Source organism: Phoenix dactylifera, chromosome 9 (genome assembly GCF_051530095.1).
Source record: "Phoenix dactylifera cultivar Ajwa chromosome 9, Ajwa_hap1_PhDact_Kaust_v1.1, whole genome shotgun sequence".
Taxonomy (NCBI): domain Eukaryota; kingdom Viridiplantae; phylum Streptophyta; class Magnoliopsida; order Arecales; family Arecaceae; genus Phoenix; species Phoenix dactylifera.
Window position 1 is genome coordinate 2,545,181 of NC_143198.1, and position 27,946 is coordinate 2,573,126.

A 27,946-nucleotide genomic window follows, 5' to 3' on the forward strand; every position below is an offset into this window, starting at 1 on the left:
CTACGAGATATGTAGAAACATTGTTAGTTGCCCCTTCCTAATTTTCCTTGTCCGATTTTTTTTTTCTCCTATTTTGTAATTGAGGGAATGTCTCGTCTGCTCCATTTTCCCGAGAAATTCATGATAAGATTTTCCTTAGCAGAAATTATCAAGAAAAGAGGATGTTGCATCTGATGTATAAACCAAATTACAGCCCGTTCCATCGGCAATATAAACTTATGGTACCTATCACTTTAATCCAGCAGCTTGTTCCATGCACTTTGGAAACTATAACTACGCCCTAGGCAAAAACTTACAACATCCATGCAGCTTGTTTTCAACAGCACATTTTTTGCAACGCTGAACTTACAACATAGGAAACATCTACTGACTGTAAGTGACCATCTCTGATCAGAATACAAGTGCACGACCTCTGAATTATTGAGTTACTTGCATCATCAAATCAAGACAAACCAAGGAACTACACAAGCCTTGATCCTCCTGTCCACTTTCCACTTTCCACTTTCATCCGGTTCTCACTTGATCAAGGCATGCCTACAAGCGCAATATAGTTCGGAGTGTGTCACAAAGGTTTTGAATAGTCTGCTTCTCTTGGGCTGCTTGTAGCTCTTGGAGAGGCATATCCTCATAGCACCTACAAAAATTGAAGCATGAGGGATGAATTCAACAAGAACAACATGGAAAAAACTTAAACACAGGTAACCAATGAGTCTCACATTTTATGGTAGGCTAAAGCCTGAGCTAGATTCATCAGTGTTGGACTTGACATCAATCTTTGATGTACTCCTGGAGGAAGCAGCACCTAAGACAACACCAAGCAGCAGGTGATAAGTTTGAACATTAATAACAGCACTACATGGTTGATATGAGAGGAAAAAGAAAATGCAGAATGTCCCCGGAAACCTCATTTGCCCCTTTTCTTCCCTTCTTTGTCTGTCCATCACCACTGAAAAGCTCCTTAACTGCTTCCAAAGCAGCATTGCCACTTGATCCTGGCGCTCTATCCCCAGGCACAACGTCTGACACCAGAGCTAGAGGAGAAATGTCAATTGCCCTCAGGAATGGTATGGGTATCGTATTGCCAGCTGCGTAAATAGACCGAACCTGGGAAAACAACACAAACTCTTAGATTCACTATACGAGGGAATAATTCAGATACTATCCCAATATAGCGATATTTGGAGGTATTTTTACTTGAAGGACTTGTGAAGGAGTATTACAGGAAAAGATGATTTGCTTCAAAGAAGTACCTTATCTTGCACTGAAAAGGCTTTATGGCTAATAGTAGCACTCTTTAATGTGCTGTTAGTATCATTTCCAGTACCAGCTTTAGTGCTGTCTTCACTCTGTCTCTGCAGTATGCCATCTGAATTTGGTTTCTTCTCCACTGATTCAAATGAAGATGGCACTGATGCCTGGATTGTCTTGTAATCAGGCTTTTGTTCTACATCTGGTCGTTTACTGATGACAGTACCAGTTGCATTCTCCACCCTGACAGAAGGCTCCAATGAATTGCATTCTTGATGATATTCAGCAGAACAATGCTCTAAAGACCAATAAATTTCATGGCACAGAACTCTTTAGGAAAAAGAGAATTAGGGAAACATAAAACAATGATATATAAAGTGGATAGTGAAAAATGTCCACCATCTATTATTAGACACAAGGACGGACTTATGTCAAAAACGCCAGAACATAGCCAAAACCACGAAACCTTGTCCAACTAATTGGGATCAGCAAAAGCTAAAGACATGATCAAAAGATTCATGATATCATTATCCATAGTACCTACCCACTGCCAAAATTTAGCTAATGTCAACAGAACAAAAGGTTTCTTTTGGCAATTCAATCTGATCTGCAGCATCAAAAGAGGTGCAATCTCATTCTATTTGGTATAGGAGAAACACCATTCATACTTGCATTCGTTATGATAACAGTAGTTGTTATAACTTGAGATTCACCAGTCAATATACAAATTTGAAAGCGAGGGAAAAAAAATAAAAAAGAACATTAAATCATGACAATGATTATGGAAATTCTGGGTTTTCTATGTAAGGCAGCATAAAGAATCACAATAAATCATGTATCTATAATGTTTCTGAAAGATCGATCTTAATGTGGGCATTAGCACAAATGTTATACAATTATTAACAATGAGTCCCAACCCATAAACAAGTAATTCCACGTTTCCCTTATATCTATTAAATATATGAAGCATGCATAAATTGTCAATTGTATGCATATCCACCGGATACTCGTGTAATTGCATTAGAATATTTGAGAGGGAGGGGCTATGCCTATCTTAAGTGTACATATTTGGATTGAATCCATCTGACGCTTGCTTCAAAAGCTATGAATTATTGAAGCACATTCACCCTTTCATTTTTCATCTAAGAGAATCCAATTATACTACCTCAAGGTCCCCAATCAATCTTACTCGTTTTGATTTTGGATATTAAACACTTGGCATTGCATAGGTAGGATTTAGAGAATGCTAACTACCTTAATGCCCGCGGCTTCAGCTAGGTCTACCTTATCGTATGACCAATATGATTTTCATCATTATTGGTTGGAATTTTAGCATTAGGATCTCAGTATTGCAGAAAGCTAGCGCGAGAATATAATCTGTAATGATAATCCCCTTGGTACTTTCATGCAGCATTTGCATCCTCACACTGATGAGAAAACTGGTTTTGTTGAGAGAAAGCATCATTGCATTCTTGATATAGTTTAATCATTTCTACTTTTATGCCCCCAGTTTCTAGCGACAGTCAGCCATCAGGGTGAGAGGGAACTGATCCAGTTAACACTGACAATGAAACCATGACAGCTTTGTACAGTATTAATTCATAACATAAAGGAATCCAGATCAAACAAAATCATTGGTTTTACCTGATCTCCTGGCAGTCCAGACATTACAGATAATTATGTGCCATGTGACAAGGTGAGAACCTATGTTATGTATATCATTGGAAACATTCTGAACATACAAATTTAAAGAAATGTAGCAGAAATGACCTGTTATGTATAGGAACTTCAGGAGATTGCCAAAGATTAAAGAAGAGACAGTGACCGATTACCTCAATGAAGGAATAGGGTAAAATTAAAGTTTAAAGCATACCAAAGATCAGTCAGCTTGTTCCTCTGTGGATCATGTGTGAAAGAACTGATATGACCGAGGCCGGGTATGAAGTCCGTTATCATGGAGACAGGTGATTCAACAACTTCATCATTTATTCCAGTTTCAGGGTGAACTACAACCGTACTAAACTCACCTACATACATAGGAACATCAACATATAAAAGAGCTGATCATATATGATTTTATATTACTGCTTGTTTAGAAAACATTGACATAACTTATACACATGCAAGCATTTGCTCGACATATAAAAAACATATATTGAACATCTTGCAGACTTAAACCATAGGAACATTAATAAACTGCCCCTCTTTATTAGGTTGGCCTCTTCAGTATAACTGGTACAGATGGTTCATCCTGGACTTCTTCGGTATACATGATAAATTCAATATTTTGATGTTAAATGATTCTGCAAACATGTACTTCATAAGTCAAGCCCAATTAGCATTTGACTCATGCAATTTTTGCATCTATAATCTAAGAAAAGAAGGGCGTCCATGATCCTTGAAGCATGAGAATTGGGGTTAGGAGGATGTTTGATGTGGTTGAGTGATAGCAATTGGGTTGGTGATTGTGGTCACTCAGGAAGGCAGGATATATGTGTGATCATGAATGAGAACCATGGATGAATAATTGTGCTGTCTCATGGTAGGATGGAGAATAATTATGAATTCTATAAGGGATGAGGATACTTACAGGACCTGTATGGATGATTGATCATATTATCTATGCAATCCTACCTGCTGATGCCAGGGGGAGGCTTAGGAAAGGAAGTAAGAAGAATAGGAAATTGAGGAATGGAGGAAGCAGTTGACAAGTGCTACCCTTAATTTATCTGATGGAATAAATCTGCTACATTAAAGAAAAATATAGAGAAAAGCTCTATTCACTTTTCTCGGTTGAATAGGCAGAACTATCTTTGACATACAAGGATTGCAAAATAGTTTGTGCAATACAAGTTTGGTGGCAAGTGGATCTAAACTAAGTCCAGTTACTGCAAGTAGTGACTTTCAGGTGGGGCCATGGAAGCAGAGTTACCAAAAGACCATCATTAGGTGCACCTCTACTTATACTCAAACCAATGCTGCCTTCCTAGAAACAAGTGCTAATGAATAGAATTTCTATAAAAGACATCCCCTGCTTCAGTAAACCCCCAAATCCCCACCCCTTTTCCCTTTTTATTCTTTAGTCTTCCTACAACTTCCTTTCTTTTTCTATGTCAGCCTCACCAATACCTGCAAGTGTACAAGTCCAACATGCAACCAATCAGGAAAACTGCAAGTTGCGATGCTTTTAGCTGCTTGCAACTCTGATTACTTAGCAACTTCTTTTACATACAGCATAAAGTCCTTAAAGGCATCTGGGAGGTTATAAATCCAACACAGTACACAAGCATTGATAGTATATACTAACAAAGCCAAATAAGATCTACAATTAGGTGGATATCAGAGAATAGCTAGAGAGAAAAAAACACGCAGTTTTATTAAAACCTATGCTTATTTATATTAATAGAGGACATATTGAAGCATATACACTATAAAGTATTGGAGTAAATGAAAAGCAAAAGTATCATAGCTAACAAAAAATCCATAATTAACTGGACCAACTTCAGCAATACAGCGTATGTGAGGCTTACCTGTATCGGCATCTTCATGAACTCGACTTTGTGCTTCACGAATTGGAAATTTCTGAGGTTTGGAAGGAACAGTGTCTCCATAGTTTTCATTAACACGTGCAGTTCCCCCTTGAGCTGCCTGCAACATTCATAAATTTTAGAGTTAGAACAAAATCAAAAGTTAAAAGAGTGTCCTGGTAAAAATAGAAGACTTTTTTTATCATACGCTATCAGTTGCTGGGAGCTGATTTTGTGCTTGTGCAGCCATTGCAGCTCTTAGTTGCCTTGCTTTTTTGATCTTTGGTAACATCTTTGAAGCTCCCCAATTACATTTCTCAATAAACTTGTGCTGTGATTCAATTAAAAACACATGATTCTTATAATCTAGCAAGTATTTAGAAACAATAATCAAATGCAAGTTAATATTTTTTTTTAAAAAAAGAGTACCCTAGTGCACAAAGCTCCCACCACTGCAGGGTCTATAGAAGGCAAAGATGTACAGAGCCTTACCCCGCGTGTGAAGAGATTGTTTCAATATTTCGAACCCATGACATCCAAATCATAATAAAGCAACCTTAATATTGCCCCACGGTCCGCTCTTGAGTTGATAAAATTTAATTTAACAACAATAATAGCACCCTTTTAGACAAGAAATGTGGAGCCGTCCCTAACCACCCAATTCAGGGTGTACCGAGCCGTGCCAGTGGCAGACCAGATAATTCCAACGTTCAAAATGAAAAACCGGCAGGAAGGGAAGAGGGAGAAGAAAAGAAGGAAAAGAGAGAGAGAGAGAGAGAGAGATGGGGAGGAAGGGAGAGGGAGGGAGGGCCGTCGGAGGCCGCAGAGGGTTGGAGGAGGGGCTCCGCCCTCCGGACCACGGACCCTTGTTTCTTCCGGTCCACTTTTTTATTTTGGAAATTCTAAGTGAAGTCGGCACATAAAAAAAAGGGCCTAAATTTTAAGTGAAGTTGGCAATCCCCTTGCCGATTTCACTTAAATTTTTTAAAATAAAAAAGAAGCCCCGACAGACCCCTGTTTCGAACGAAAACAAAACAAGAGTCCGACAGGCGAAGCCCCTCCTCCGACTCTCTGGTGGCCTCCAGAGCCTCGAGAAACCCTCTCTCTCCCTCTCCCCTCTCTCTTTCCTCTCTTCCGTTCCGAATCGTGCCGCCGGCCGACCGGTATGAGCTCCGGTACCAGCAAGGCGAACCTTGCTTTTAGACAACCCACTGCTACTACTAGAATGAATAGGTTGTCTATCAACAAACAACAATATTTTGGTGTTTTTAAATATCGGAGTGAAGAGGCAGGATGCAACATGAAGCTGGAGGAAACTACAAAGTGCAAATAGCAGTATTGACAAAGTCAACAACCTGCCTTTTAAGAAGATAAGTTGTATGTGCACGGCAATCAAAGTATTAAAAATACAAAACTGATTATAGAAAATAACAAATAAGAAGAACCTAACATAAAATAATACTAATAATAAATGAACTGAAAAATAAAAAAAGTAAGAAAAAAATAAACAGAAAATAAATAAAAATAAAAATGAGAAAATATTTGATGGATTGATGTGATCCACTTAAACATTGATATATTTGAAACAATCCAATTACTTGTTTGTGTATGTGAATTGCTAAAGGTACCCCTTTTATATTGACTTACCTTTTGGTATCTCTCTGAAGAAAATTAAGAATAAAAAAGTAGTGCATATTATGTGATCTTAATAGGTTTTTGAATGGAATAGAGACAGAGGCATCTATATTTATGATAACAATAGATATTAATGAAATCTCAGTTAGGCATCATATTCTCTTCATTCTTTTTATTTAGAATGTCCATGAGATGAGGACAAAATAGACGATACACCAATGGAATGTTTAGCAAGCAAGATCACAATTACCAAATTAGCTACAACTGAAGTGAATTGCAAACCATGGCTCATCGTACTGCCTAATACCAGGCATACCATACTATACCAGCAAAGTATTGGTACAATACTAGGATACAATATTGCGCAAGGCAAACCAGCATATACCAAATTAAACTGACCTTATGCCCGATTTCGTGTTCTGCAGACCTATACGGCCCGATTTTGGGCAATACAAAGAATGGGGATGAGAAAAGGGTCTCTCACCCTATGTCGGTACGGGAGGTGTACCATATTGGTACAACACCTGGCATCGATACAGTGATTCTTTTTGCAAGATCTAGAAAGAAGTAATTCTTAATACAACTCAATCCAATATGAAGAAATGAGCAAATTAGGAATGTTATATAAATATTTATTTGGATAATTTCAAAATATGCTAAATCTTCTAACCATCTCCTTCTCTCTTTTGTAACATTAAAATTAAAATAGCATTTCGTACATATTTGATGAATCCAAGCTTTTATACTTACAAAAAATCAAAATAAATTTTAATGTTAAAAATGTTTATAAAGATAGATTTTCTCATCCTACCCCAAGCAAAGGTAATTTAAAAAAAAAAAAATAGCAAAGTGGAAATTATGAATCCAAACCAACCCATGTGAATTGCTAATGGCGAGTGACGTTGCACATGGAGATTTGATAGGGATTCTCTTATGGTTAAATGTATTTTGTGAAAGGTAACTGGCAAACAAAATGATGCAATATTCTGAAATTCAAAACTCTTATTTCTTAATATAGATTCAATTATACTCTATTGGATGTCAACACAAGGCATGCATTATATAACCTCTAGGAGAGAGATTAATAAAAGGGAGGCATACTATCAATTTAGAGGAAAAACATTGGCGTAATTTTTCTCATTTTATATGCTCAAGGTTGGATAAATGCACATAAAACCCTTGCGCATCGGTATTGCATGGCTTCTTTTCCTTTATCAATGCAAGGGCATGTTTGGTGTTGCTTGTACTTTCTAAAAAGTCATTTTCAAAAATCATATACATTTAAGTTCTTACATAAATGTATTGTTTGTATATTTGTCCTCTGATGTTCACATATTATAAAATTACTTTCTATAAATAAGCTCACCGTAGTTGAGAGCAAACTTGAACCAGTACTTCACCGGTGCAGGTTCGGTCAGTACGGTATGCCCTCGTATCGACATAATATATTGGAGTAAGCAGAACAGCTATACAATGTGTTGGTAGCATATCGAGCCCATTATTGTAGTAGCAGCATACCAAGTCAAGTTAGTAGTTTGTGTGGTATCAGCCTGTGCGAGTCGATACTTAAAACCTTTTGAAAGATAAGGAGCAATTTACCAAAGAAGCTAAAAGTACTCGCTACTAAGGGAAATAAGAATGGGAAAACATAAGCAAGAGATAGAAAATGATGGTTGAAAATTTTTAAAACAAGAAACATGAAATAACATTATGTAACATTTTATATATGAAATGGAAAACTGTTATATATTATATCTTATACATATTATATAATATTATATGGAAATGTTATATTATTCACGAACATAATATGGTAGGCTATATGAATTGTGGGCAAGCCACTAAGAAACCTGTTTTAGTCCACTTATTTCCATATGAGTGGGCATTTCAATAAATAATGCCAATCTCTTTAGTCATTTAAGATTTTTCCTATCTTATAGATTTGATAAACAAACTCCATTCTTCATGAAAAGGATCATTTGATTACATTCTTTTGTCATTTCTCACGCAAAACAAGAGGATATTTATATAAAAATATTACTTATTTGTAAAAACTATTTGATTAGTTGAGAAAAAATCGGATGTTTCTGTTCTTGGTCTTCTCAGCAAACTTCCCTTATTTCCCTTTTCCTAGGGTTTGAGCATTGTGTTTGGGAACAAGTGAGAGAAACAGCATGCTCCCCTCTCTCTCTGATCTCCATCTCCTCTCTCCCCTCTCTTCTGTTTCTCTCTCGATTGATCGCAACAAACAAGCAGTCTTCTCCACCTCCAATTCTTGCCATGGGGCAAGCGAATCACATTCATTTTCCAAACTCCATTCCTAGGAAACTTAATTTGGACCAGGAATCATGTTTCCCAGCAATTATGGTTTTTCTAGCTTATCCTAGAACCATTTTTTGACTTCTGCTTCTTGTAGAAGCATTTCTTTGATGATATTACCAAGTATTTAATTTTTCCTGTTAGTGCTTTATTTACTTTTAAAAGATACCAATGGACTTTTCTTAAGCAAAATGTGCCTTAAGTATCTTGCAGAAGTGATAGCATACAAACCAACAACTTGATCACCCATTTGAACTCCTTTAGCCTAAGTAAAAAAATTATCAATCATAACTTGTGCAAAAGTTCAACTTGTAAGTAAATGAAAGAAGTTGACGAGTATGCTAATCTAGGTATTTCTGTACTAAACCTAAATATGAGTTAGATGTACTAAACCTAAATATGAGTTAGATTAACAATGCTTAACATCCAAAACAGTCTATATCATTCTTTTGATCCAAATCACAACCGTAGCAAAAAAATGACAGGGAAAAGGAAAAGCCCAATTTCGTCATCCACCAAATGCAACAACATCAGAAATAACTCACTAGCTACCAGCCACCAGTCCAGTTTTTTTAATAAAAAAATCCTCCTTTTCATTCTTTGTTCATGTTTTTCTCCTCCTTTTTATTAAATTTTTTCCTCTTCTTGGTATCTTTGTTCTCCATTATTTTTAAAAAAATCTTATAGGACGATAAGTGGAAGCCAAGATAGTCGAGGGACTAGCCACCTAGGGTCTGCCTGGACATCTTGACAACCTTGGGTTCGCATCACACAACTAAGGTAAAGAAGATGATTAATAGAATTAAGGTTATGCTCATACTAATGCATTGTGTTAGACACTAATTTTGAATCAAGTCAACTAAACTGAATTTTTCTGTTAAAAAAGCATCATGAAAGCTTGACAAAATATGGCCTGCAATGTAATCTTCTGCTGAAACAAAATTTGATCAAAGCATTCCTGAATAAAAATGGGTACCTTCAGCATCTCCGTTGCAGTAGGACGTACACGGGGATCTTTTGTCAAGCATTTGGCAATAAAATCATGGAAAAGAAGAGACCTACAAGGGAGAGAAAGGGTGTCAAAGAACCAGAACCAACTAGTAAAATGAACAGCATAGACATAAAATATATCTCAAGCCCTTTATTGTGTTGACATTATGAAATTATAATTTGACATTCAGTTCTCAATCCATTGCTAGCAATAATCTTCATTGCTTTCTGCACAACATCCGCATAGTTTTTATTTCACCTCGCCTCAGACTTGGACTCTTAGACTCAGTGAAGTTTCCACCTTACAGGGGCAGCCTCTAGGCAACAGAAGGATTTGTCATTTACATAATAATATATGTAGACATAATGAAGGTCAAATTCTTCGAAAATATGACTCGATATGCTAGAATGCCTAGTGATTTGTTTCGGAGGATGGCAAGAAACTGAGCTAACATTAAAGTACAAAGCAATAACCTGTTGCTGCTATAATATGACTCACATCATTAATATTGAAATTCATCTATAATCTTGCCAGCTGTTAACTCAAAAAAGAACACTGCCAGATGGACTAAACCAAAAGTAATAGTTCAATGCCATTCTTACTAAAACACAGAGAAGGAAGAAGGGAGGGAGACAGTATTCAAAACCATTTTTTGAGTTAACCATAAGAATATTTTACAAAAGCATGGAAGCAAGGTGATTGATTCTAAAGGAGTTAGTTATATGTTTACCCTCCACAGGAGGAAAGAGAAATCTATTTGTATTGCCAAATCATATGTGAACTGTTTGACTGGATTTATGCATGCAAGTAACAGAGTAAATTTAGTTCAATGTAAGTAACACGGTAAATTTTGTCCAAAATAGCAAACAATTTCAGGAGTGTATCTTTACATATCTACAAATACATAAAAAGTTTATCAAATGATTCTAAACAAGTAATGAAGCTATACCACTTCTCTTTATCCTCAAGCATCGGTGCAGGTTCACTAGATATCATAAATAGCACCTACCAGAAATGAAAATAAGTAAGATAACAAGAATCACTAAATCAGTTACAAAGAACAATATGACTGATTTTGGCAGTTAACAATATTGCGGGAATTCTAAAATTTCAATTGGACTAGAATGTTCTCACAATTAAATTTCTAAAATTAGTTAATTGAAGGTGCCTATTAAATCATACTAGTCTGGCCACAGAATGAATTTTATTTTTAAAAATAAAACTGCATCATCTGGAGACAGGAAACAAATGCTTCAACTGCTTGATTTTATTACATAGGCTTTTCCGCTATTATCTAGAATGTGATGTGAAAATAAACCCGCAATGTATTTCAAATGCTAGCTATTCATTATGACTTGCTGCCTAAAAGTAGGCAATGAAAATTCTTATTGCCCGTCTTTACTAAGCAAAGTGTAACCCAGTCAGCATACTCAATCCAATTATTATATCACTTGCCTAACATGCATTTAAGTTACTGGCAGTAATCAGTTTGCAAATTATTATACATTTCTAGTACAAAAAACAGCATGTGAAAAACAACATAAAAGGGGCTTATTTGATGGGACAAAACAAAAGATCATGGCCCTCTTTACAGAAATACCACTACAAAAAGATAAACAAGCTTTGCAGACAAAAACTGGGATCCGGTATAACAGATTAACATCTAATGAGAGATTGAAGCTTAATAAAAAGATGGAAAAAGCATATGAAACCAAACCCCAAAAATTAATTTGTGATAGCAGCAGAAAAATGAAAATATCAACAAAGATCAAAGATATGTACTAACTCTCATAGGATGCACAGTGGCTCTTGGAGGTAGTCCCTGAAATTAGTGAGACCAAGAAATATTAGTATAGAACTATACTCGAGCATGTACTAGCATATTTACAAAGTCTATATATGATGTAATGATTAAAGGTCATGGTATGTACTACAGAAGAAAGAAAATAGCAACACACCCAGCAACTCCAACAGTTAAGAGAGAATGCCCGAGCTTATTATCTATGCAACCAACATACCTCTGCCATCTCAATTGCTGAAACACCAAGAGCCCACACATCTACCTGGAAAATTAGGAAATCAAAAATTGGGGATAGTTCAGCAAGGAAAGTCATTTAACCATATTACAGTGTATGCTATATCAGAACTAAAAGAAAAGGTAAAAATATAAAGAAATTTGGATTATGGATATGAAAAACAGCTTCATGAATAGTCAGGAACTAATGAATTAGGAAGAAGTTTGTGAACTATTCATAATAAAGCAAGGATGTTAAATTGTGAGTTTTGATATGAAAAATAAAGTTTCAGAAGTTAGAAAGCCATTTGGGAGTGTTTAATAGAACAGGAAAGAGGCATGCAAGGACATGAAAGTACAGAATTGTTTGTAGCAGTGTGTATTTTATATTGAGGAAATCTGGATGCCATGGAATAGCTGAAATTCTCCTAAACTTTATGCATGTCCATGAAAGAATGGAAACTAGCTTTGCTTAAAATTAAATAAAAACATGAGGCAATGTAAGTTTGGACTTAGAATAGTAATTTCACTTATCATCCTGCTGTTACCAATATCGATGTTCAAGGTGAAATTGGATGAGAGAGTTTCTTTTCCATGATTTACATAGAAGGAACTTTTATAACTTGACAACTCATGCAAAACCAGGAATGACACTAAGTCTAATAAGGTGAACATGTTTTATTGTGCTTAAAAATTGTAGTTAAAAATTTATACTTGCAGCCTAAAAATCCATCAGCCTAACCCAAAATATGATACCATTTATCGATATGGTAGTGTAACAAAGGCCATACTAAGTATTGGTTTGTCATTGATATGGTGTTATATGGAACCGCACTTTAATCCTTACTGCCATGCATTTCCAGAAACTAGCAATATTGGTAGCACTCATCTCTGCAGTCTGCACTCACTTGATGAATAGGTTAGAGATCCCAAAAGGTACGGATTTCTTAATTTCTAGACATTTTCTGAGGTTTAGATCAAAATCATTTTTTTATGAAAAATTAATAAATTTTACCACACAGTCACGAGCAAGCACACATATGCCTACGCATGTATGCATCATGCACAAATGTGCCCAATAGATGCACCCACAGGCACACCCATAAACACCCACCGCATGCACATAAGCATGCACACACTAACAGTTGTGCACAACTCACATACACCATATGCATGCATGCACATATCACACCCACCAAATACGCAAGCAAATGCATGCATGTACCCACTCATCCACACACAATATGCATTTATGCATGTAGGCACATGTGCAGGGACGTGCACACATTAATGCTAAACCTTTCCACAATAGCATAGCAATTCTATTCAGTACAACTTAAGAAACTTCAATTGGGGCTAATGCTTAACTACCTAGTACTATGCATACAGCATATGTTTATGTTGGCGGCTATAATGATATTGTCTCTCTTCCTAACACAATTATATGGCATTTGTTCATTTTTGTCTGTACCAAAACAATATACCTATGAATTTTTATGCAAATATTTGTACATGTAAGACCTAGGACCTCACCTAAAAAGGCAAATCAAAAGTTATTAATCAGGATCCTTTCCTGCTTAAATGCTGAGGACCTATGTGGGCATATATTTCGTCCCATATTAGTTGTACATTAAGAAGATCTTGGGTACCTAAACAAAGCTAAAGATCGAATAAATAACTTATGGCTAGCCTTTTTGAATGAGGTCCTAGGTTGTACCAAATGGTATTAGAGTTGACCCTACCCACAACCGTGTGTGACTTGGGGACACTGCAGCATGGCTCTTTTAGCACTGACCATAAGCCGATCATTGTGATTGCAATTGGATCCTTCTCCCAGCAAGGACGCCAAGGCTTAAACAAGGAGTGTGAGGACCCATGCAGACATATGCTTAGTCACACATTAGTTGTAGATTGAGAAGGTCTTGTGCATGTAAGCTAAGCCACGAACCCCAATTAGTAGCTTTTGGTTGGCCTTTTCGGGTGAGGTCCTGGATCACTACAATACATGTATGCAATACTAACCAATCTTAACACAATGTAAAGTCGTAAACTATAATATAAATTTTTATAATTGTAAGATGTCTAGCTTTTCATGTGCATTGCCCTGAAGTCATCAGCTTCACACCAAGAATGACCGAAAACCATTTACAATCTAAAGTAGCATGCAATTAAGTTCATGTGGTCAAATTTGTATCTCTTATACTTCCTAGTCTAAAAGCAACACCATTCTCTCTTTCTTGTTTCCTGCCAAATTTATGCAATCAAATTCAAAACATACTTTCTTATTCCCTTGAGCATGAAAAGAATTAGCAAAAATTGATGGCAACACTTGCTCATCCTTCTCAACTTATTTTAATGCATGGCCTATGTAAAGTCAGTGAACTAACAAAATTGATTGTTACTATCCTCATCCCACAAATTGTTGAAATGTCAATACTTAATCGACAATCGCCAAACTGACCCAAACCGGACGATTCAGCCCATACCCAATCAAACCGACGCTGAATCAAGACAGTTCAGCAAGTTGGGTCGGTTCGGTTATAATATCCTCCGTCCCCCCCGGTTCGGCGATTTGAGAGCCTTCAAGGGCTCTCTTGTTCGCTCTCTCTCCTCTCCGCCGGACATCGCTCGCTCCCCCCTCTTCGACGCTACAAAGCCGTCACCAGCAAGCCTCCCACCTCTCTCTCCCCCTCCCTCTCTCGCTATCCGACACCATTCACTTGCCCTCTTTGATGCTAATAAGCCTGCCCCTCCTTCTCTCTCCGCTAGATGTTGCTCACTCCCGCCCCCACTCTCCAACACCACGACCCATTGCTAGTAAACCTCCCTACCTCTCTCCCCTCTCTCTCTCTCTATCTCTATCTCTCTCTCTCTCTCTCTCTCTCTCTCTCTCTTCCACCCTCTCCTTCCTCTCCCTATTTACATTACACCCCAGCATAGCACGATACAAACCTGTACCATACCAAACCAATCGCTGGCCCTGATACCAGTCCAGCAAATCTTGTTTTGAATCTTTGCTTCATCTCTTCTTGGCAGAAATTTTACTTTTATGTAGATTCTCTACACGATATTTAATTTGTGCCCATAGTATGAACAACAAAACAATAAGTTGTACTAGCATCTAACATATAACCATGTAGCATGTACAGCATGATTTACAAGAAAGGTGAGATAAGCAGCCCAATAGACAAATACATTACCTTTCCATCATAGCGGCTATATTGTATAACTTCTGGAGCCATCCAATGAGGAGTTCCAATAAACTGAAAGAGAAAATAAACATTTAAAAAGCAATGAAGCTATCAAATCAAAGGTATTCAAAAGTATTACTAAATATTACTAAATTTTTTATTTGAAGAAAGTAAGAATCTTTTTCCCTAACAAACCACAATTATAGAAGGCAAACCTTATACCAAGACAATTAGTTTTTTTTTTCTTTTTTTTTCTTTTTTTTTGTGTGGTGAAAACGGCAGTTCATATAACTCTAACTTGAGTACATCCAGCCATATCAAAAGAAAGACAATTAGTTTATTATCATTCATATTATCATCAAGAAACCCACAACAAGGTTTAAGAGGGCATAGAGATGTAAACTAAGACAACATTTGCAAATCATCCAATCTACTGATAATGGTGCTCAGAAGGCCCTTTCACTTTCTAAAGTCTAAACTATGAGCTCTAAGAGAAACATTGACATTCTGGATGATACACAGCTCTTCAACTTGAAGCTAACCTTAAAGCAAAACTCAATGATGTTCAATTAGCTATGGTTAGGTGTTCTAAAGTAGCTTAACCTAGCTGAATGATAAGCCACACAAAAGCATAACTCTTTTCCTAATGTTGAAGATGTCATCTAAGAAGCTGAATGTCTTGCTAGCAGAAGGAACCCAAAGCACATGATGAATTTCATTATGAAGTGAATTGACTTTAAGGAAATGAGACTAGGGGAGAGCCCTGACTTTTAGGTTGCTCTATTAGTTATCGAATGGACAGAGAAGTGGAAAAAATTAGTATATGATTAAATGGATATAAGGACTAGACTAAAAGTTCATGCAAGGATTAAGGTTTTGTCCATACCAGTGGTACCATACCGGATTAGAGAAACTGGGTCCTAGGATACATCTGCGATCCTAGGTGTCTCCAAACTGGGTCATCCTGGTCCATCTTGACACTTGGGATGGCCTAGCATCCTGGAACACCTTTTTTCAATTTACGTTTTAATTTTTTCCCTTTGTTCTTGTCTTTAGTGGTTGTTTAGGACCATCTCTCCACCGTACTGAATCGGTCCTGGATTGGGACAAGCCCTAGTATAGGGGTTTAAACCCTTGCTTCATGTGATTAATAGTTGTTATATCTTGATGAATGATTTTCTTGGTTGCACACAATCATCATAGTCTGCTGGCATGCATTGGATATAACTCGTACCACAAACAACCTCAAGTTCCTTGATTAGTGATGGATTACCTTAGAAGTATTTGCCAATTATCAGAAACTATAGAAGGAAAAGACAGATTCTTCATTAGAAGCCAACTAGGGCCAAGTAAACACATAATGAATAAACTAAGAGTTCAATGAGTAGAAGGCAGCATTAAGCTTCACCAAAATAGAGCCCCATGTACCGACATGCATATGGCACTCTAACATATATAGTAAGCAAATATAGTTTTTCTGATAAACAGTTCTGCAAGAATTTCATGACCCAACAAAAGCACATCATTCTAGCAATAGTACCAAATACATTAACTAGTTGATGAAGAGCATTTTTAATAACAACCTCCTCACAAGTTGTTTGCCTTTCAAGAACACATATCAAGATACTTGATCAATTTGTCCACTATCATAGAAGTTCAATTGTTCAGGAAGAGAGAACATCTTCATGCAATAGTTATTCATGTCAAGAGTTTGCATGGAAAACAAGGAAAAAATACTTTATGCAATCTATTGACTTGTTGGCAAGTTCTGTACATTTGAAAGAACACAACTCAACAACTTCTTCCACTATGGAAACTCGTGTTTTCACATTCTACTTAACACCCTCCTTCCGATTCTTTTCACATACTCTCATTATGATGTGAAGCAACACTGACTCCAAACAAGCATAATACCCTAGGCAAAAGATTTAAGTCCTAAACATTCCAGATAGTATAAATTGATTTTTCTCATTCATAAAGATTATAGAAATCCAATGCCTCTGTGGTCAGAGAATTTCATAGCTATTAGCTAACATCCCAAGGCCTTGATTTTAGGCCACTACCGTATTTTGTATATAGCAGCATGTTTTAGTTACAGAAATTTACATCAGATCTTCATTTTATGAGACTGTTATCCACATATGCCATGTACAAGTGAAAAAGATGTCCTGATAGTAGCAACTACAGCATGTAACTAACTGCATGTTCCTTTTTGAACAAGTGTTTAATTAAGTTGGTTTGTTTTTTATAGCACACATCAATTAAGACTTAAGCCATAAAACACATGATCATTGCAGAGGTAAAAAGATCGCCCTCAGTTGCTCATTTCAATAAAATTAAAATTTGATAGAGAATAAAATAGATATTCTAAAATAATTTGATGTCAAAGACTTGCAAAGTGTTCCTCTCTCCTTAGCATTATTTGTACAATATCAACATTAAAAGTGCCATTTGAACCAAAGGAATCAGGATATTTACTATTGCTTCACCCCTTTACCACTACTGGTCCCCCTACACACACATCTATTTTCTTTGTGTTTTTTTTTTTAAGCATCAATCTTAAAAATATATGAACCAAGTACCATAAGAGCCACCCAGCACATTATTCAACTAGAAAATTGAAAACCAAGGAGACATGCACATACAAATTCCCACCCATCCACACATGTGCAAGCAATTGAAAAAGCATAAAAACAAGAGGATAATGATATATTTCACAAGCTGAAAGAGAAATTCTATGTGTATTCCAGATCTGCTATAGAAATCGCCCTTTGATGCAATCTAGTCCACCCTTTTGTGGGACTAACCAACACAAACTGGAAGCAGTGATGCCATGTAGCAGCAAACAGAATGTGCTTGAAAGCAGTACTGACAGCACTCCTGATGCCTGCATAGAGATATCCATACAAGCATCTGGAAGATCTCAGTGTCACAATGAAACTAGGAGATTCGGCATCTATAAGGAAAAGGAAATAAATGAACAACTGAAAGGCTTATAAGCAATGTAGAAAGCAACAAACACTGGTTTTCAGGAATGACTCATGTCTAACAGTAAAGTCTGACAATTGATTAACCAAGATAGAGTACCGTGTTGCGTTTTGACATGGTCCTAGTCAGCTGGGCAGCAACTCCAAAATCACCTGTGCAAATGATCAAATGGTAATAATGCTATGCTCAAGTCAGAAGCAAGCCTGGAGATCATGTTTGAAATTCAAGACTTATACTGCATATCAACCAAAAGGAAGTCCAAATGCATGTGGAACTTCACTTATGAGTTGTGGATAATACTGTATGTTATTCTATTGCAGAAAGAATGAATGTGCTATTCTAAGGGTTGTGCTCACCCAACTTTACCTCTCCCTGCTCAGTAAGCAAAATATTGCCACCTTTAATATCTCTGTGGACTTTAAAGATTGAGTGCAAATAAGAAAGACCCTGCATCAAGAAAAGTTAAAGGCTTGATATGTAAAACATGAAAAAACTTAAATGAACCATATGATAGTGCCAGTTGGGATGCAAACCTAAGCGACAAGTATTTAAAATTTAGTTATTCTGCTTTTTATCAGATAGCAGATGTAAGTCTTGCATGACAAATATATATATTTATACTATATTTGAGACAAAAAAGAAGAGGGGACTCCGTGGGTGTTTTTTGGGGGGGCAGAATGAGGGAAGGACTCAGCTCATGGGTCCATCAAGTTTAATACTACAAATGCTATCGGTTTTATAAGTAGAACATTATTTAAAGAAAACATATTCTTGTGGCGACATATTGGTGCAAATTGTAGAAAAATTTATGTCCACTTGCTTAACTACATCTTCCAGTTTTCTATACTTGGTTTTAACTTATCTCTTTCCAAACTCTTTCCAGACTGATTAAGATTGTCTGATACATCTTTAACTTTTTGTTATAATTTGTGTAAGTATCAATATACAAGTTAGTATAAGAATGAGTTGCATGATCTCCAATAATGTGTTTGCTTATTCAAAATCATCAGATATTAACTACTTTACAAAGTATCAGAAGGTTACATGTCAAAAAAAAGTATCAGAGATTGTGCATGAAGTGGAGTTAATTCAAAATAAAATTATTAAGAAGAGAGGGCTATAAAATGTGGATGAAGGACCACAGATGAAAACCAATGGCTGAAGAAGGTGATGATCAATAAAATCTCTTATAAACCTTATGCAAGATGATGAAGAACTGATGTATCAGGTAAAACAACCAATATGGGAAACATTAGTGGCTGTGTACTGTTTATACATAAAACTGATAGGTAGAATTGCATTGTTTCCCAAATCAAATATCCAGTAATTTCTGCCCCCATTCATGTCTGAAGCAGAGCTGCAAAATACTTTAATAATAAAAATCAAGGGATTGAATTAATGATTAAATCATATAGATATAATGCCAAGGCAATAAGGAACAAATGCTCCACATCAATTAGGGCAGCTGAGAACCTCTGGTTGATGGGTTATAGCTGACAACAGCAGAAACCTGCAATATCTGAAAGATCTTCTGATCTCAAGTGAATCCAAGAGTCATTATCGATTTTCCCAACCAACACAAACATGCATGCACGCACACATGCACATCAAGGCACACATATGAAAGGAAAAAAACCCTCAAAGTACAATAATGATACAATATAAGGTTAGGATCATCGTTGGCCATACCACTCCGAAACCTCCCAATTCAGGGCGTACCGAGCTGAACCCTACACCAAACACCCCCCCCCCCCCCCCTTCCTTCAGGGTTCAATTAAAAAGAAAAAAACTGGTTCAATTAGACACCCCTCCCCCCAACCTCCGGCTTGCAATTTCTAGAGACCACCCCCCCAACCCCGGGCTACTCGCAATCGTAGCACCCCTCAGCCTGAGCTCACAACCGCTCGAAGCACCTTCGCCACTCGATTGACACTGTCCCCCCACCCCCGGCATCACCAATAAGCGTCTCTCTCTCACTCCACTAGGGTTAGGGTTTCCCTCAGCCCTCCCCCTTCCTTCCTCCCTCCTCTCCCTCCATCTCTCTCTCTCTCTCACTCCGCTAGGATTAGGGTTTAACCCTCGGTCCTCCCCCTTCCTCCCTCTCCCTCTCTATCTTCCTCTCTCCTTCCTTTTCTCCCTCTCCCCCTCCCTCTCCCTATTTTCAATGCGCCCCAGAAAGGCACAGTATGGACCCATACCGTACCAAATCGGACGTTGGCCGATATAACCTCCGATACCTTTTGAGCGAACCTTGGTTAGGATGAAAACATATTTTGTCAATAAGAAGGATGCAATGCATCATCCACTAGTAAGGAAAATGTCTAATATATGTGCTAGTATAAATATCATGTGGGAGCCATAGCATCACATATGTTATGGTACAAAGAATACCTGGAGTGCAGAGATCATGCATAATTACATATAATGTAAAAGAAAGCCATTTTCCATTACAAGATATTAATAGTCGGATTAGGTTGTCAAAAATAAGAATATTGTAACAAAAATATCAATAGGATTATTTTCAATTATAGTTCTTTTACCTTCCATACATTCTTATAAAAAATTATGTTAGCAATCAATACTTAAAGCATTAGAGTAAAAGCAATGCATGGTTATAATTTAATATGGCTACGTTATTAGACCCAAGTAAAGCCATAATAGGTTCATTGTACATGCACTGACAAGGTCCTTGCCCTCAAATTTATCTTCTCTTACACAATTAAATTTACTTGCACTTAGCCACTCTTTTTATAAAGCTATGTTACTATGAGAACTAAGGATCTTTAACCATCCTATCAATTCTATGAAAAATTCTTATTTGGTATTAACATTCTTCAACTTCTCCTAGTGGCGTCCATTTTAGAAAATGATTACTTGAAAAAAATGCAATACCTTCAAAGCTTCTCTACAAATGTATGCTATCTGGGATTCGTCTAAAGGTTCCTCCGTAACATTCATCAAGTCAGCAACGCTTCCACCACCACAATACTCCATCACTATCTGCAAGCAAATGAAAATCCACATTTGAATTAAAAACCACATATACACTGAAAATCAAAAAGGTGCAAAAGTACATCCTAAATGTGTCGATAGTGCTATATAATAATGCTCAATAAATTTAATATGACATGGAGACTCATGTTACATTTAATGCTCGGAGCCTCAGACCAATTTTGTATAAGACAGAAGAAAGCCAACTTCCACCAACAGCTTAGCATGGATTTCTAAAGGCTGACTGATCTAGTGTGATTTATATATTCTAAGAAGTCACTGCAAATTTTGACACAGGCAGACACATAAAGTGCAGTGATCTTAAATAGCCACCTAGGTGTTAAATAGATTAACAAAAGTACAAATTACAGCGTTTTCCATCCCCTTTATAAAATATTTTTCTCGGATTTGAGAATTTTTTCTATGAAATAATAAGCCTGCAAACAGCTTCAATAAGAACATAAAACATATACTGAGTAGCTGAAAAAAAATTACGACATAAATTCAGTCACCACATATCTAAAGTTGATGTCCAATTAGGGCATAGTAACAAACAACTGAAAAGTTCATAGTGATGGCTTCAGCCATGTAAGAAAATTACTTTGGCTCATTCAATTCTAGCAAAATGAAGTAATGCAGGTTCTTCTAGAAAAGTTACAACAATTGCACTATAGGTTACACAGAAATGATTACATGATCTTCACCGAAAGGTTTATTACCTTCTAATTCATCTACTTCCTAGTAATCCAATAAATTCTCATGATTCCTGATGAAAAATAGTAATAACAAAAATAATAATTTATAACTGAGATGCAATTACTTTTAGGCATGTCAAACAATATTTATTAGAAAAACATGAACTAATGGCAAAGCACAAATTGCATAATTTTTGGGTGCCCCAAACAAGTCTACTTCTTTCTCAGAAGCATAAGAAGATGGATATTTGTCAGCTCGATGCATGTGGACACGACTAGCAGAAGCTAACTTACATCCAAAATTTCTTGTTTAAAGTTTTAACCATGTTATGTCAGGTCTTCGAAAAAATTTGCTCAAACTCTGGATGCACTAGATGTTTTGAGTCTTTTTAAGCGTCTACATTTTTGGTTCTGAAGTAATTAAATTTTAATTCCAGTGAAGTATTCTTAGAATTTTCTATTTTTTATGTACAAGATAATAATTAAGTGGTGAAATTAAGAACTAACTGTGCTCTTCAAAAGTTCATCTTTCAAGGTGAATTCTGAGAATTATTAAAGTAGCTACTGAAATTATTCACCTCCTTGTGGTACTTCCTTCTAAACATATTTTCAGCCCCTCGCCTTGCAGAGAAACTTGCTAATTCGATAATAGATTTAAATGCCACAACAAGCAAGGAAAGAGGGAGTATTGGAACAAAAAACCTAGCAAATGTAGACAAGGAACCCAGCAAATACTGACTATGATGATGAACGAGAGCTAATATTTTCCTCTTGTATGTCATGCACAGGACTGGCACCTTCACTGATTTAGAATTGGCTAGAGTACGGAGACGAGAAGGATCTCAGACATGGTTTAAAATTTCACTAAAAACTTCAGAAATTTGGATGGTTAATTCGATGCCTGACATATGAATTATGTGCTTACTTCTTGGTCCAAGTTTGCTTATTTCAGCTAAAACCAGGAGGCAGGAAGTCAGGAACAGATTTGTTCACTAACATATGACATCCATTTGTCGACCCGGTCCATTCAGCAAGAGCTCTGGCTTCACTTTTGCAGTGAACACCTCCAGTAAATCAAGCAGAGCTCATAATCTAGACTCGGTGTCAGCAGACAAAAGTATTTTTCTTTTGCTGTTCACTAATTATTTTTTTTTTATCTTGCCGTACTATGGATAACTGGAAACTATGCATGATCACCAAGTCCAAAAATTTGCCTAGTTTAAGACCTCGGGTAAAATTTTGTTTCTCCATCAATAAATTTTCTTGGAGGAAAAAATCAAGATCAAATTACAAAAACCTCCCTGAGATTAGGGGTAAATTACATGCACACCCAATAGCTTGAAAAACCTACAATTACCCCTTTGAGGTTTATTTTTATTCAACACTTTAGCCCATAACAGAATGTTAGACAGACCGTTATCCTTAAATGGACCTAAATACCATATTAGAAAAAATTTCAAAAATTGCCAAAATGACTTAAGTGACATAACAACCACGTAAGGATATAAGAAAATATGTGCATCCTCCTCCCCAACAAAGGGCGATTTCAACTTCTCATATGAGGTAAATGGTTTCACCAATGCCGTTAATTTAGCTAGGTGTAAGTGTAGGTTTTACAAACTATTGGGTGTAAGTATAATAAACATAAACCTCAAGAGGGCTTTTGTGATTTACTCAAAAATCTATTGTAATATATAAAACTTTGTGGATAGCATGCGTATCATAAGCATTTACACAAATTAAAGCAAATGGTTCTTGATATAAACCGATCTATCTCTACTTGAAAATTAAAGGGGAATTTACATGTTTAGAACATTCTAGCATCACATTAAGGAAAAACTGATCTAAATATACTCTTATGAAATGTTAGTTTCAAGGATTTTACTGTAATAAGATCATTTGGTGCATTCAGACCATGATGTCTAATGTTGTTCAAAGTTTGTTATATAAATATCAATTTTTTTTATGAAAAGGTATCATTTTTACGGAAATTTATGAATGTACTAAAGGTGGCATCTTTCCATGTTTCCATCCAGATCACAACATTGTATACACATAGATTTATACAGTGCATTATATACACATACATGCAATAAATGTGTTCTTATGTATCTTTATGTATATGATGTTGTGATGATCAAGACAGAAGCAAGGACGAACATAAAGTAGAATTTATTTGCGTAAAGAGAAAACATGCATGAGTTAAGTTTGATAGATACTATACTTGTGTCAATCCAAGATTCTAGCATTTGAAGAACTAGATAATTTTAGACCTAAGAGCATGGGTTAGATTTACTAATAAAGAATCTACTGAATATCAGATACGAAAAAAGGCCACTAGGATCATCAAGGCATAAGTGGTTGATAGATTAAGTTGAATAGTTCATGTTGCACTTCTAATAGATGTCACACAAACTATTAAAAAGCAAAAGGAAATTATCCATGTCAAGAGTTGAAAAGTGTGCAACATATGTCATAATCTATGATCATACCCAAAGGTACTCCTCTCCTTGGTAGCTTCCAAAGTAGCGAACCACGTTGGGATGACTACACTGCTGCAACATCTCAATTTCTCCTCGGATTTCTTCGTATCCCTCTTCCTGAGCACAAATTTACCCATATATATAGATCATTGTCTGGAAAACAGCTAGGAGACATTTTCTTGCATTATCCAATTTATTATCTTCATGAAACAACTATTAGATAGAATTGTAACTATTTTGTCTGATGAAACATTTTAAAAATAAGCTCATGTAATCGATCACTTGAATTTAATATATCATATGCATTCATCAGTATGTTGGTCATTAATTTGAAGATCTAAGGTTGATGAAGACCCATAAATGAAGCAATCTGAAGCATTAGAAAAAAGGGAGAGGGGGAAGAGATTTGTCAGTTCTGTTGGGATAAGTCAGATATACTGACAAGATTGCTATTGGATATAAAATTGCTAATTTCTTTCCATTCAAGTTCCAAATAAATCTTTCTTCCCAGATAGCCAATCAAAAAGGATATTATGTAATGTGCCCAACAAGGTTCGTCGTCTCTATTACAGTGTCGGTACATGGTGCAATATGAGATGGTGAGGCATACCAAGTGTCAATATGGTACGAGACTGCATACCGGTTGTGCTAGCACGATATATCCAGTACAGTATGGTGCCGACCAGTACGACAAATCTTGGTCCGCAGTTTAACATTCTAGCAATTCTTCAAGGACACAAACTGTAGAAATACTTTAGTATTCCAAGGCCATTGGTCGAAAGTTATAGAACAATCAAGCCTACAAACCTCAACTGAAAATTTAAGAGGGTACCTACCAATTCATTAATATGGTCTAATAACTTAGCTAACTAATTAAAATATTTATAATAAATAGCATGAAACATTTCACTTTACAGTTTAAACTTAAAAACATGACTTGTTGACTAACTCTAGGTTTAGCTTCAATTAAAGGTCCAAAGACCACATCTGATAGAAAAAGGTCCATCAACTTAGCAGAATATCAATTTCTTTACAATAAGACATCCATGGCCCAATTCCAATACCACTTCCTGACATCAAGTATCATACTTTCTTCCCAATATCAAGTATCGTATTTTATTCTATATACTGTAGGCTTTTAAAATGCAATGGCTAGCATCCAAAGTTGTACTTATTATGAGGAGCTACAAAGAGCCTAAGTCAAATAGGCTTTTGGTTTATGCTAAATTCATGTTTGAATCAGGTGAAGAAAAAAAGAATCTAAATTAAATTTGAATTACTGCTATTCAGGCCACATTATAGTGTCCAAGATTTGATTTGTTAATGAGGTTTTTCAGGTCAACAACAGCTGGAACACAAAACCACAAGAAGCATGTCTATGTTGAATTATTTACTTGCAAAAGAACACTGGAAGAAGGAAAAAACAATTATAACATATGAGCATCATCAACAACCCATTCTGCACAAGATCAATGAACAACTACTGTCAGTTACCATTAACAATGGAATAGGTGATTAACTAGCGTAAAGTTATTAATCCCCGCTAATTTGTCCCTTATACTCAAAGACGGCGAGATTGAGTTAGCAAAGTATATTGTATTAGTATTAAGTTGTTTAATGTTCAGATTGGCTCTCATATGATCCATATCAGATCCATTCTAGAAACAGGTAATTTCCTTTTTTTTTGATTCAGGCCTAGTCCAGCTGGTTTCAGTTGGACCAGAACATTTTTGGGACAGTTAAACTGGAAACAGGTCAATTCAGCGCACTTGCAGCACTTCCATTGTGAATCATGGTTTGGCACTATGCATGTAGAAAATGATAGCAGGAGTTTCAAAGAGAAATATGAAATAAGAAACATACCCCTTCAGTCAGTGATATGACTTTGACAGCAACAAGCTCTGAAGTCTTCAAATCTCTAGCTTTATAGACTGCACCATATGAACCCTTTCCTGCACCCCCCCCCCCCCCCCCAACCCACCCAAAAAAAATGCAAAGCCAATCAAACAGGACAGAATATGAACGAACAAGCAATCTCATATCTAAATCAAACCCATTATAAAATTCAGATAGTTCCTCATTGAACACTACTAGGTGCACATATGCAACAAGTTCAGGGCCTGAAAGTTTTATTATCTGACAGCATACATATGGAAAATGAATTTTGAACGAGAAAAAATAATCCATCTCATGCCTTTCTTGTACATTTTTTTTAACCGCATTTATGTGAAATAATGTCAAATGTCAATCAATTTGAAAAGATGTACTCAAAATATTAGAAAGATAATCAAGAGGATAGCAGCGAAAATTGAAGAATTGGCTCTGGACCTGAGGAAAATAGACACTTAAATAGAAAAATTCCCTGAATAGTGCAGCTTAGTATGTCTTAAGATAGAAAAAGAAACCTTTTTCCTATGATAAGCGGTTTCGATTAAAGGAAGTTATTTTCATGGCAAAGGAATATTGGCAGGACATGAGGATTCACCAAGCTCAAGGAATACTCCATCCTCCTGAACTTGGTCATAGTAGTACAGTACAATTATTTATCAAATGGGAACCACTTCCAGCTGAAAGCATTGTTCTTGCGAGACTACTGTCGCAAAGATTGCTCCGTTCCCGCAAGAATCAAGGAAGAGTCTTTCCTCCTGAACAGGGTCATATGCTTTTAACTATCGGAATTAGAATCCAAGAATGTGGAGTGGAGGTAACGTTCTCGGAACTCAAAATAACCAAGCACAAATAACAAAGTTTTCCGCCTTTCCAAAAAGAATTCGAAAGACTCACCGAGCTCGTGAAGCAGTTCATACTTTGTGGATGGATCCTCCTTGGCGAGGCTATCAGGGACAGAACTCACCGATGCCTTCCTCCTCGCCTGCTGCTGCTGCTGCCTCCACTCCTCCCCCTGGAACTGGCCGAACCCACCCGGCTCCCCCGCCCTCATGTTCTCCACCACCCCGCTCATGAACGGGGACCCGAACCCCCCTCCGCCGCCGCCGGCGGTCCTCCGGACGACGGTCCCCGACACGGACTCCCTCGGGCTCCCCGCCCTCGTGGTGGACCGGATCAAGAAAGTAGAGTAAGGGTCATCGGGCTCGGACCGGCTCCGGGGGCTGGCGCGCTGGAGATCCAGGAAAGGGGAGCGGAGGGACCGGCGGGCGGTGGGGGAGGGGGAGGGGCGGGCGTCGCGCTTGACGATGACGGTGCCGGAGAACCCTAGCCCCGAATCCTCCTCCTCGTCGTCGTCGTCGTCGACTGCGGCGCCGAAGTCCTTGGGTACGCGCTGGAGGAGGGGAGGGAGGGAGGAGGCGTCCTCCTCATCATCATCATCATCATCCTGCGGCGGCGAGCCGTCCTCGGGGTCGGATCCGTCATGGATGAGGACCGTTGAGTAGATGTCGGATCTCCTCCCACGGTGGGCCCGAGAGGAGGAGGACCGAGGAGACGAAGCCATAAGAGAGAGAGAAAAGGGCCGACGGGGTATTTATAGCCGAGTCGAACTTACGAGCTGAAAACGGTGACTCGGGCCCTGACTCGCCGCCTCCCGGCTGGAAGACTGAAACCTATGGATCGTCCAAAAAGACGTTACACGGAAGCCCAGCTGTCAATCACTGACAGAAACTTTCAGGAAACTCAAACTCCAGCTGGAATCTGATGACATAATCTCTACCAAGATTTGAGAGTTTTTGAAGAAGTACAGATATTTTCTTGGATTTTTTTGATTCTCCGCATGAATTGAAGAGGTTCGAATGTTCGATTCTATCGGACAATGATGAAAACAGAAACCGAGACATGTCCCCAATATGACTTTAGAAAGGATCCATACTCATTCGTGGCAGTATTAATTATAACAATCCAATGACTGGA

The 27,946-nt window shown here is 37.2% G+C and overlaps 1 protein-coding gene across 1 annotated transcript; it reads right to left on the reverse strand.

Annotated features, from left to right (window-relative positions):
* Nucleotides 1–145: 145 nt before the first annotated feature.
* On the reverse strand, nt 146–27,928 carry SIK1 (Protein kinase superfamily protein). Its single transcript, XM_008787799.6, has 18 exons — nt 26,867–27,928; nt 25,946–26,034; nt 24,092–24,199; nt 20,806–20,913; nt 18,270–18,360; nt 18,013–18,065; nt 14,935–14,997; nt 11,739–11,783; nt 11,507–11,542; nt 10,670–10,725; nt 9,706–9,787; nt 4,984–5,106; nt 4,779–4,896; nt 3,122–3,275; nt 1,251–1,491; nt 904–1,104; nt 717–802; nt 146–634 (listed from the first exon to the last, which is right to left on the reverse strand). The coding sequence occupies exons 1-18, from the start codon at nt 27,531–27,533 to the stop codon at nt 535–537; spliced, it is 2,421 nt and encodes an 806-aa protein (XP_008786021.1). The 5' UTR covers nt 27,534–27,928; the 3' UTR covers nt 146–534.
* Nucleotides 27,929–27,946: the final 18 nt, after the last annotated feature.

Excerpts from the sequence above, each read along its gene's own strand:
- SIK1 (XM_008787799.6), bottom strand. The coding sequence starts at position 27,533 with ATGGCTTCGTCTCCTCGGTCCTCCTCCTCTCGGGCCCACCGTGGGAGG. Across the intron at positions 24,200-25,945 it reads TCATATCACTGACTGAAGGG|GAAGAGGGATACGAAGAAAT; the intron begins GTATGTTTCTTA and ends ATTTGTGCTCAG. Across the intron at positions 635-716 it reads GCTTTAGCCTACCATAAAAT|GTGCTATGAGGATATGCCTC; the intron begins GTGAGACTCATT and ends CAATTTTTGTAG.